The 12,687-nt window shown below is 54.1% G+C and overlaps 1 protein-coding gene across 1 annotated transcript; it reads left to right on the top strand.

Annotated features, from left to right (window-relative positions):
* Positions 1-8,319: 8,319 nt before the first annotated feature.
* On the top strand, positions 8,320-12,593 carry LOC130853340 (olfactory receptor 226-like). The gene is given in 4 exon segments (XM_057735057.1): positions 8,320-8,419; positions 9,335-9,445; positions 11,420-11,818; positions 11,821-12,593. Coding segments are annotated over 4 exon segments (1,383 nt in total).
* The last annotated feature ends 94 nt before the right edge of the window (positions 12,594-12,687 follow it).

Raw genomic sequence — 12,687 nt, forward strand, 5'->3', positions numbered from 1 at the left:
AGCCCATGCTCTGCAACAAGAGAAGACACTGCAATTAGGAGTCCGCGCACCACACTGAAGAGTAGCCCCTGCTCGCCGCAGCTAGACAAAGCCCGTGTGCAGCAATGAAGACCCATTGCAGCCAATAAATAAATAAATTTATTTATTTAAAAAAAAGAAGAAGTGGATATATACAATGGAATATTACTCAGCCAAAAAAAGAATGAAATTCATGGGACTCCCCTGGCAGTCCAGTGGTTAAGACTCCGAGCTTCCAATGCAAGGAGCACAGGTTCAATCCCTAGTTGGTGAACTAGCATCCCACATGTCACTCAGTGCGACCAAGAAAATATTAAAAAAGAAAAAAAAAAGAAATTCTGCCATTTACAGCAATGTGGATGGACCTAGAGAATATTATGCTTAGTGAAATAAGTCAGACAGAGAAAGACAAATACTATATGAAATGACTTACATATGGAGTCTAAAAAATAATACAAATGAACATATATGCAAAACAGACTCACAGATATAGGAAAAAACAGAACAAAACAATGGTTACCAAAGGAGAGAGGGAAGGGAGACAGGAAAATTAGGGGTGTGGAATTAAAAGATACAAACTTCTATGTATAAAATAGATAAGCAACAAGGATAGCTTTATAACATAGGGAATTACAGCCATTATCTTGTAATATCTTTTCATGTAGTATAATCTGTAAAAGTACCGAATCACTATACTGTACACCTGAAACTAATATAATATTGTAAATCAACTATACTTCTATTAAAAAGGAAAAAATAAAATTATTCAAAACTCAAAAACATTATAAATACAACAAAAATGGAACTTTAAAAATGTTCACATAACTCACAAGGAGACAATTTTTTGAAAAGAAATAGAGGCATGAGAAACAGTAGAAACAAGTAGAAAACAAAAAATAAGATGGCAGACTTAAGCCCTAACATATCAATAACACTTTAAATGTAACTGATATAAATTCACAAATTAAAAGACAGATATTGACAGAGTGAACACAAAACAAACAAACCAAAAAACCAAATGAACATACCCAAAAAAGACCCAACTATGTGTTGTTTACACAAAGCTCCTTTCAAACATAACATAGATCTGTTGAAAGTAAAAGGATAGAAAAATATATCCCATGTAAACATTAATCAAAAAAAGCAAAAGATGTCAGAGAAATATTTCAGATAAAAGAAAATTACTAGGGAGAAAGGGGGACATTACATAATGATAAAAAGACCAACCTGCCAAAAAGAACAATCATAAATGTGTTTGCACCAAACCACAGAGCTTCAAAGCATGTGAAAAAAAAAAATGAACAGAGCTAAAAGGAGGAATACGCAAGTCCACAATTCTAGCTGGAGACTTCAACACCCCATTCACAGCAATCGATAAAACTACCAGACAGAAAACCAACAATGATCTAGAAGAACTGAACAACACCATCAACCAACAGGATCTAGTTGACATTTATCGAAAACGCCATACAATATGAGTAGGATACACGTTTGTCTTGTGCACACGTGGAACATTCGCCAAGACTGATGATAACGTAGGTCATAAGACAAACCTTGACAGACGTTAAAGGGCTGAAATGATAGAGTACATTTTCTGACCACAATGGAATCGAACAAGAAATAAAGACCAGAAAGACAACTAAAAAATCAGCAAACGTCTGGAAATTAAACACACAACTCAGTAATCCATGGATCAAAGATGAAATCCCAAAGGAAATTCTAAAAACACAAAGAGCTTAATGAAAGTGAAAATACGACATATCAAAGCTTGCGAGATGCATCTGATAATAAGAAACACTAAGGGAAACTTGTACTGCTAAATGCTTACATGACAGGAGAACTCTCTAATCACTGATCCAAATTCCAGCCTCAAAAGTCTAGAAAAAGAAAAAATAAAGCCAAACTACACACAAGAAAAAAAATTAGAAAGATAATAGCATAAATCAGTGAAATTGGAAATAGGAAAACAATCAGGAAAATTAATGTAACAAAAAAACAATTCTTTGAAAAAATTAATAAAATTAATAAACCTCTAGCAAAATTGACAAAGATTTTAAAAAGGAAGACACAAAAAACTAGAAGAGCATTGTAAATCAACTACACTCCAATAAAAATTTTTTAAAAAGAGAAAAGAAAAGACAAATCAGTATCAGGAATTTTAAAAGGTGATATCACAACAGATCCTACAGCCATTAGAAGGATACTAGGGAAATACTATGAACAATTTTAAGCTCATAAATTTGACAACTTAGAGGTGAACCCAAAACATCATCCTGCAGTTGAATTTTGTCCAGCAAAAATGAAGTGAAAACAAAACCAAATGTGTGTGTGGAAAAAAAAAAAAGAAGAAGTGGACCATTTCTTTGAAAACCACAAACTACTAAAATCAGCCAGGATGAAATAGATAAACCAAATACTCCCATAACTACTAAGGAAGTTAAATTTTTGTAATCGAAATGCTCCTGAAGCCAAAGTTCCCTCCATTGGAACAGACATTTGCAGATTAGCAAGGAAGGAGGCCAGAATGACTTGTGTAGTGAGGGACTAGAATTGGAGACGTCAGTAAGATCTCATGTTTAGCTTAATATAGATACAGATAGTTACACATGGAAGTATTTATAGATATGAGATATGTGTATATATCTATAGACATGCCTGTAGACATGTGTGCAGACACATGTCAGCTGAGAAGGCCCAGAAGCAAAGACACTCCAGTAGCAATGAGCATACGTAGGGTCACATCTAGGTTTCTAATGCCATTATCCAATGAAAGGAACCAGAGACCTTGGAGAAATGGCCGATTCTAGGACTGGGGTAGAAAAAAAAAATACAAGATGAGCTGGGAGCATCTTGCAGTGTCAAAAAGTAAAGACGTGATCAAAAACAAACAACAACAACAACAACAACAAACAAAGCCATTGCAGGAAGAATGCCAAAGGCACACGGGGGCAAACTGAAAGAGCTCCCAAAGGCCAAAAAGGGAACAACGTGAGCAACTAAACCAACGAAGCAGCACTGGATGACAGCCCAAAGTGTCACACAAGTACTCCTGAGCCACACTGCTATAAATACTGAGTCAATCAATAATAAACAACAAGTAAATCAAATGGGGGAGAAGAGGCAAATCTGCTATGCAGAAGAATTCCAAATATTTTGTGTGGATACTCAGCGTTCAAGGAGGGAGAGCATAATCTCCCTTGTGTGTGGGCCACCAAAGAGTAAGACATAGAATGCGGTGGAAAGAGTAACCTGACAGTGGAGAAACCCGACAATTACTTTTATGTATCTTCCATGTCTCTACTTCACTTTTTGGACTAGTAAGTGAGTTGCATGACATGAGATCAACGTACAAAAAATTAACTGTACTTCTGTATACTAGCAACAAACAATTGCAAATTAAAACTTGAAAATACCATGTACGATATCACCAAGAATATGAACTACTTAGGAATATACCCAACAAAAGATATAAAACATCTACACACTGAGAAATACAGATGACTGCTGAGGCAAATTAAAGACCTAAATAAATCAAGAGATGTTCTGTGTCCAAGGACCAGAAGGCTCAGCCTTGTTAATATGGCGATTCTCACCAAACTGATCTCCAGATTCAGTGTAATCTCATCCAAAGCCTCCAGAAAACTTGTCTGTAGAAATTGACAGAGTTATCCTAAAACTGAAGTGGAAATTCAAAGAACCCAGAAAAGGCAAAACAACTTTGAAAAAGAGTAACAAATTTGGAGGACTAACACCACCTGCTTTCAGATTTGTTATAAAGCTACAGCAATCAAGAACGTGTACTGGCATCAAGACAGACAAATAGATGAATGGAACTGAATAGGGAGACCAGAAATAGATCCACAAATACAGGGACAATGGATTTTTATCAAAGGTAACTCAGTAGTAAAAAATGAACTGTAATCCCTATCTCATACCATATGCAGAAATTAATTCAAAATGCATCATAGACCTAAATGTAAAATCTAAAATTATAAAACTTCTAGAAGAAAACATGGGATTATGCAAACATTTCTTAGCTATGACCCCAAAGTACAAAATATAAAAGAACCAATAGATAAACAGACTACCTCAAGATTTAAAACTTTTCTTTGAAATAGAGAGAATAAAAAGACAAACTACAGACCAGGAGGAAATATTTGAAAACTATACATCTAATAAAGGACTTATATTCAGAAGATATAATGAACTCTCATACTCAAGGATGAGAAAACCACCCAATGGTATAATAGACAAATTATAGTATTTGAACTTCACCAGAAAAGAAACATAGATGGCAAATAACTCTCTGGGGAATCTCAAATTAACACAGCAATGCGGCCCCTGCACTCCTGTCAGAGAGGCTGAACTTCAAAGACCGGCCAAGGGTCGCGGCGAGGCCGTGGAGCAGCTGGGGCCCCCAGTCTACAGCCACCCCGGGGGGTGGGGCATTTCACAGCAAGTTAGCTACTGACACCCCAACACGCGACCCTGCCATCTCACTCCTGGGTAGTCACCCAGGAGAAATTAAAGCCTGTGTGCACGAGACATCCCGCAGAGGAATGTGCACAGCCGCGTTATCCACCACAGCCGAAAACGCAAGCAACTGGAATGGCCGTCAACAGGCAACTGTGGCAAAGCCACACAATGGAACAGAAGGCGTGACCTACACGCCACATGGCGTGGTCCCACTTATGTAGAACTGACCGGCAGGGACAGAAAGCAGATCTGTGCTGTCTGGAGAGGAGGGCTGGGGGAGGGCAGGGAGGAGGAAGCTCTGGGCGGGTGGAAATGCACGTTTTCTTGGTCGTGGTGAGGGTTTCCTGGGTGTGTACATACGTCGAAACTGACCAAACTGTACACTTTACATATGTGCTATTTAGTGTGTGTCAGTTACACCTCAAGAGTGCTGTGTTCAAAGAAAGAAAAGCCTCCCAAAGAGAAAACCCCAGGTCCAGAACTAGTAGAATCAGCAATGTGTACAAAACATACCAATTATGTCCAAGCTGGCTTTTCTCCAGGAGGGCAGAGCTGGTTCAACATTAGAAAATGACTGTAACCTGCTACACTGAAATACGAAGGGGGAAAAAATCACACTATCATCTTCAGAGATGAAAGGAAAAAAAGGACATAAAATTCAATATCCATTTATGATGATAAATAAATAAGGTAAGTCTTTGCAAACTAGGAGGAGGAGGGAATTTCCTTAATCTGATAAGAAGTGTCACCGGAACACAGCTCGCAGCCAGCGTCCTACTTTCTGAGACGAGGAACAGGCTACTCTCACCGCTTCCGCCGACTTTGCCCTGGAGGCCCTAACCAGCGCAGTAGCTACGAGAAGTAAAGCTGTAAGGGTTGGAAACTGTCACGCTCACAGACGAGGCCACTGGGAACGTGAAAATCCGGAAGAATCTACAGATAGGTTAGCAGAACTCAGAAGAAAGTTTATCAAGATAACTGGGTAACTTGTCGATAAACAAGTCACTTATTTTTCTACATGTGAGAATAAACAGAAAATGAATTCTTTTAAATAGATATACTTTATAAAAGCAACAAAAATATTAAATATCTAAGAATTACTCTAATGAAAGAGGTGGAGGCTTTATGAGAAAACCGAGTGACACTAAAGGAAAGTTAAGGAAGGAAGGCAATGCACCAAGTTCACAGGTTGGAAGACTCAGTCTTGCAAAGAGGTAAAATTTTCCCAAATTAAACTATTGACGAAATGATTGTAAAACTCACATGGAACCCGAACAAGTGGGAACAGCACCCAGGTCAACCACAAGCGGCGTGAAGCAGCCCGGTTTGGATGAGCGGTCCATGTGGTTGGGGGCCTCCTACGTGGGCCGGCTGGGACGCGTGAGGCGGAGGCAGAGAGCAGCGTCTAGGAGTGGAATCCCTCCTGCCCGCAGATACCGCCAGGCACCTCCGAGGGCCAGCCGCAGGCCTCCCTGCCCAGCTGGACTAGCAGGGTGAGGAAGTGGGGATGGGGCAGAGGCAGGGGAGGCAGAGGGGCTGGAGGTTTCCACGCTGATGTCAGAAGCCAGAAGAGAAATCAGGTGAAGACCCCGGAGCAAAGCTGGCTGAGGGTCCTCGGGATGTGGGGGTGCGGCGCAGAGCTCAGCACATCCCGGGGAAGCCCCCAGGAAGTCCTGGATGAAGATGAGGTCTCCGCCGGGAAGCAGGAGGTCCGGCCCCTGCCGTGGGGCTTGTTTTCCCGAGAAGGGGTGGGGGTGTAGCGCCTAGAAAGCCTTCTGGGAAGGCAGCTCCCGCGGCAGAGACAGAGACGGGGGCTCTGCCGGGCGTGGGCGGGCGCCAGCCCCGAGGCCGCGGGGAGGGGAGGCGCTCGCTGCGGCGGGACCAGCGCGCTGCGGCAGGGACCCCGGACACGGGCAGCACCGGGCTCTCGGACAAGAGGCGCCGTTCGGCCGACGGCGGCGTGGGGGCCAGGGCCCTGGGACGTGGAGGCGGGGCGACCAGGGCCGGGAGCTGAGAGGGCTGCCCACGGAGCACCGGGCTCCCAAGAAGAAAACCTGCAGCCACGCGCCAAGGTCTTCCACAAACGAGCGCGGAGCCCCAGCAGTTCTGCAGCCCCAGGCCGCCCGCGCGGAGCGGGCCTCCGGGACAGACGGCTGACCCGTGGCTGGGGGGGCCGGGGTCTGCGGACTGGGGGGCCGCAGCCACGCCCCCGGAGGGTCCTCGCCGCCTCTCCGCACGGGCAGCGCCCGGGGAAGCCGCGGCCTCCGGGCCGCAGGCCGAGGCCCGCAGGATGGGCGGCCCTGCCCCGGAGCCCACAGCTGCGCCCGTGTGCAGGCCCAACAGGAAGAGAGGGCGTCAGACGGTGGCGACGAGAGTGGACACGGCGTCCACGCCATCAGCGTGTCTCAGTGTCCTCCCGGGGCCATCGGGGCTGGCCACGTTCTCTGTCGCTTAAAACTGCATCCTGAATAGATGAGCTCCAGCATTCTCTTGTGCTGGGCGAGGTAAGGAGTCACCAACAGCAAAGGAAAACCAGCTCTCCAGACTCTCCGTGGCCGACTCCTCCTCCTCCCCCTACCCCCCCCCCCCAACTCCAGGCTTCTTTCCCATCCCACACCCTGGGCCCAGGAAGGCTCCCCTCCACCCCCAGCACAGCTCTGGACTCCAGTCTCACACGTCCACATCTCCTCCTGACTGCCCCTTCATCTCCAAAGAAGCACACCAAAACCTTACTTCCGACTTCCCCCCAGCCTCTCAAATCCCACTGATCCCAGAACCTGAGACCCCTGGCTCTTCCACACCCACGTCCAATCCATCAGCCAGTTCCACTGGCTCTGCCCCGGAATCCACCCTGTGACATCCTGGCCCCACTGCTGTCACCATTAGACTCACCCTGCAACCTGCAACCACCGCCCTGACCCTCCACACTTTGGTCCTTTAAAGCACAGTCGCCTCCGGCCCCTCCTCTGGTCAGAGCCCTGCATTTCTCCCCTGAGAAAGCCAAGCACCAAGGACTCCAGCAGGCCATGCCCGCTGACCACTGAGGGGCACCACCTCTGAGCTCCGCCACGGCTCTGCCCCCAGCCCCGCCCCCACCCTGAGCCGCACCCCCCAGCACCCTGAGGCCTTGGCAGTCTCCATTCCCTCCGCCGGGCACTCCCTTCCCTGCTGTCTCCAGGGCCCCTGGGGCCTCGGGAGTCTGTACGAGCCACCGCCCTGCCCTGCACCCCGGGTACCGGGCACCGTCCACATGCCCCACGGTGTCTTGTCCTCCGGCCTGTCATCTGTGTCTTGCGACACCTGAGCTCCGCGCGGCAGGAACTTGTCTGCAGAGCCCAGCCCGAGAGCAGTAAGGACCCCGCAAGCACCACTGAATGAGGAATGACTCCCATAACGTCATCCTATAAAATGACTTTGGGGCAGACGGACACACAGCCGACGGCCCCCACCCTGGGCCCTGGCGTGGCCACCCGAGAGGCCTGGTCTCCACTGGGGTGGGGAGCCGGTCGGCTGTGCCCTGCAGCCCGTGGGGCCCCTGCTCTGTTTCAGCAGAGACTGATGGCGAGGTCTGTGCCCCCCCCCCCGGTGCCAGGGAGCGGCCAAGGCCCCTCGTGGGGTCCTGGGCGCCTCCCCTCGCCTCCCATGGCAGAGGGTCCTAGTGCCTGCACCCCTCGCGCCTCACTGAAGGGTTTCTCTGTCCACCTCGCGCGACCCTCACGTGGACCCCTGCAGAACCGGGAGGCAGGTGGCCCTGAGGCCAGCCTGGAGCCCCAGCCCCTCTGAGCGGGCAGGGTGGAGCCCCCGCAGGACAGCAGGGTCTGGGGCATGGCCCAGGCCACTCCTGCGCCCCCAGCTCTGGCCGGGGTGGGCAGTGGTTTCTACCTGAGCCCACTCTGCGGCACCAAGTGGCTGCTGGGTGGCAAGGGTGCCCACCTGCACCCACATCCCACCCCCATCACACTGGCTGTGGCCCCACGAGGACAGCGGGGGAGGGCAGATTTCCCTCTGGGCTCTGAATCCGGCCACTTTGGCCGACAGAGCTGATCACAGGAGAGGGGGTCCCTGGGCAGAGGCCCGGGCCTCCCGGGAGGAGCTGCGGCTGTGTTGGTGGTTTGTGCCCTGGCCCCTGGGCGAGAGCTGGAAGGAGCCTGGCCCTGTCCTCCAGCTCCTCCTCCCCCGCCTGCCCCTCTCTTCTGCAGGCTCTTCAGAGAGAAGGTGTGCGTGAGGACTGAGGCCAGCCTCCCATGTCAGACTCTGCTGTCCTTTAGAAACACAGCCGTGGCCTGGGGAGGGGGCGGTGCGGGCTGCCCGGCCCTCGGCCGCCCTCCCCACACAGAGCGCCCTGGGGTCCCTTGTGCTTTCCCCCGAAAGACCCGACTCCTGCTCCCATGAAGCAGGGACGTGGCAGGAGGCACCTGCTTCCGTCTCGGGCGTGACTGCGGAGCCCGACTAGAGGCGTCTCGATTGAGAAGCAGATCCTTGCAGCCAGGCTCATCCCTTCCGCTTCCTCGAAGTTCTGTCCTGGTAGGGACGCACCTAGATGGTCGCAGTGCGTGCAGCAGCCCCGGGAAGGGGGACCTGAGGGCCCGGCGTCCAGAGCTGGGCTCGGCTGAGAGCAGGACACACCCTGTGGGGGCCCCTGGTCATCCTCCGCCCGCCCGCACCCGGCCTCACATCCCTGTAGAACCCGGGTCCCTCTGAGCGCTCAGGACCAGGTACGGAGCCACGGCTGCCAGGCCCCTGCCCCAGAGCACTGCGGGCCCCCGCAACACGCGTGCAGAGTGTGGGCAGGGCTGGGATGTGAGCCCAGCTCCACCGCCTGAAACCCCCTGTCTCTCAGCACAGGGGGCGCTGACGGTCCGTGTGTCTGCATCCCGCATCCGAGCGCGTACCTGTGGGTGCCGTGTCCACAGCACCGGGCAGCGAGCCCGCCCGGGCCGTCGGCAGCCAGGTCTGCGTCTTGACTGGCGCCTGTGTGGAAGGCCGCGTGTGTGTGGTTTGGGGTGGACCCTTGTGTCAAAGCCATGTTTGTCCACGTTTCTGTACAGGCGGCGTGTGTGCAGGGATGTCTGTGTGTCTTCGTCTGCCTGGGGGTGCAGTGTCCGCACGGAAGCCTCCAGGGCGGGGGGCTGGGTGTGGCGGGGGCAGGCGCCTGCGAGCCAGTCTGAGCCTCGGGGACGGCGTGTGCGTCGCACTCGCGGCAGGCGTGGGGAGCAGCGGTGTTGACTGGCCCATCTCAGCACAGGACCCCGGGACCTTGCAGTTTGGACCTTGCATCCGTGTGATGACAGCTCGGGCTCCTGCTGTCACGCCCACCTCCCAACCCATCAGAGAAGCGGCACTTTGGCTCCATCTTTCAAACAGAGACATGGGAGCTGGGTGAGGACCGACCTTTGCTGCAAGTCCCACAACCGGTCAGCCGCAGAGCAGAGCAGACGTGGTTGTCAGGCCACCAGGAGCCATAGCTGGGAGGCGGAGACAGAGGGGCCCAGGGCTTGTTTTGCCCAGGCCCTGGCCACACCGGGGGCCGACACCACACGGCCAAGGTCTGACCCGACTCCCTTCCCTGCCTGGAGTCACTGCCACCCCCGTGGGCCACCAGGCGCCCCAGAGTCTATACCAGCTGTGGGTCCTCAGAGCTCATCCCCACCCCCGGTGAGCCCAGCCAGGGTCCTGTCATGACCCCACGGGACATCTGAGAGATCAGAGGTGCCGGGAGGGCGGGTGTCCCGTCCCAGGCGCAGGTGGCCCGGGGACGGTGGGGTCTGAGCCCGCACCGCCGGTCCCAGAGACCACACCCTGGAGCTTGGGGCTCTGCTGCCTCCTGAAGTGCTTGCAGGATGAAAATTGGGGGGCAGAGAGACGAGGCTGGGGTTTCTGTTCTCCAGATAACCCCCCACACACGACCCCGCTTGTTCTAGCAACTGACTGGCTGCCACGTCAACGTCAAGGGTGTGCACACACGCAGGGCCGCGTTCTGAGGCCGCGTACAGTGCAGACGAAAAGCTAAAACCCCAGCCACACTGCAAATGGGTGGACTGACTCCCACAAGGCACGCGGGATCTTAGTTCCCCGACCAGGGATGGAACCCCCGCTCCCTGCAGTGGAGGCAAGGAGTCCTAACCACTGGACTGCCAGGAAAATTCCCTGGACTGACTTTTAAATGGGTTTTGGAGACCTGGAAGCTCGCAGGGACATGTGGAGGGCCCGTTCCTGGGACGGAGGGACAGGCTGATGTGGGGCGGGGGGGCAGGGGCCCAACAGGAGGGAAGAGACCCAGCTGCCCAGCGAGGTGGGGGAGGGGAGCTGACGTCTGTCTTTAGGATCCGGTCCTCTCGAGTCTGTGAGAACAATTTCTTGTAACAGGGAGGAAGCTGCCACCAGCCCTGCCCCCTCGCAGCCCCTGACTGTCACTTGGGGGCGGGGGCTGAGATCCGCACAGGGAGGCCCCGCCCCCAGAACCTCCCTGCAGAGCCGCAGCCGAGGGCCCAGGCTCAGACAGAACTGGGCTGGAGCTGGCATGGGGGGGTGGGGCAGCTGCGGGCTGGACCCTGAGGGCCGCGGACAGGACTCAGCTTCTGGGGTCACAGCCTGCTCGCCCAGGGCTGCGAGGGGACCCAGGGTGGGGGCACTTGGATTCCTGGGTCCCGCTAACTCCTGGAGAGCCTGATTCTTCCTGGGAACAAGCGCCACCCTTTTTGAAGCCTGCTGAGTGCCGCGGCGCAACTGGGGGCGGGAGGGGTGCGGGGGGTTGGTAAACTTGGCAAGGCTGTCATTGCATATAAAGGGTGGGGTGGACCTGCCACTCACCTGGGAAGACAGCAGGAGGCTGGCTCCAGGCCTGGCTCTTCCCCCTCTGCCCTGGCTCGTGTGCCCCCTGACCCTGACCTGGGGGACCTGGGCCACGGCCCACACCGGTCCCCAGGAAGCCTGGTTGCAGGTCCCCAAGTCAGGCCTCCACGGTGTCCTCCTGGAGCCCTGCCCGCCTTCCCCACGACACACAGCGTTCGTCTACCGTCTGCAGCCAGGCCAGGCTGGCGGCCCAGAGCAGACAGAGCCCACCTACGCAGACGAGTGTCAGGACCCCTCCTTGTGGGGACCGCGGCTGACACGGCCTCGGGGGAGGCGCAGTGCCTGACCGGCCACCTCTGCCCCCAGGCCGTGTCCACAGGGGCCAGCCAGGCAGAGGTGAGCGAGGTCACGCGGGAGGGCTTCCCGGGCTCCCTGGGCCTGCGCGCGCGCCCGCTGGTGCCGTGCCCGCTGGCCCACCTGCCGACCCCCACGGAGGACCTGCCGGTCGTTGCCGGGACCCGCGCCAGCCCCACACGGCCGAGCCCACGGACGTCTTCCTCGGCAACCTGTCCTTCCTGGAGGTGTGCTACGTCTCCGTCACGGCGCCCAAGATGCTGCTCAGCCTGGCGGCACCCGCGTTCCGCATCTCCTCCGCGGGCTGCGTGGCGCAGCTGTGCTTCCTCCCGGCACTGGCCTGCACCGAGCGCGCGCTCCCGGGCGCCACGGCCCACGACCGCTGCGTGGCCACCTGCAGCCCCCCGCGCTCCCCGGCCATGAGGAGCCCCCGCCTCTGCAGCCTCCTGGCCGCCGGCTCCCGGCTCTCGGGCCTCTCCGTCTCCGTGGGGAAGGTCTTCACCAACCGCGGCCCCAACGTCATGAACCACTTCTTCTGCGACGTGTCCCCGCTGCTGAACCTGGCGTGCTCCAACGTGTCCCTGGTGGAGCTTGTGGACCTCCTCCTGGGGCTGCTCGTTCTGCTGGGGCCGCTGCTACCCACGGTCTGCTCCTACACGGCCATCCTCCGCGCTGTGCTGCACATCCCGGCTGCCGCCGGCCGGCGCAAGACCTTCTCCACCTGCGCCTCGCACCTGGCCGTGGTGGTCTTCTTCTACTCGGCCTCCCTCTTCATCTACGCCCGGCCTCGCGCCATCTACTCCTTCGACCTCAGCAAGCTGGTGTCCGTGGTCTACACAGAGCTCATGCCCCTGTTCAGCCCCGTCATCTACTGTCTGCGGAACTGGGAGACCAAGGAGGCCCTGCACAGGGTGGTGCCGAGGGCGGCCCAGGTCCCGGGCGCCTCCTCCTAGGACGCACCCCCCATCCGCCCCTGGAACCCTTCTCATCAGCCCCCGTCGCTCAGCATTCACGCAGCCGGCTCAGTGGCTGACAGCCCCTGTGCTG

This window comes from Hippopotamus amphibius, chromosome 5 (genome assembly GCF_030028045.1).
Source record: "Hippopotamus amphibius kiboko isolate mHipAmp2 chromosome 5, mHipAmp2.hap2, whole genome shotgun sequence".
In the NCBI taxonomy this organism is placed as follows: Eukaryota; Metazoa; Chordata; class Mammalia; order Artiodactyla; family Hippopotamidae; genus Hippopotamus; species Hippopotamus amphibius.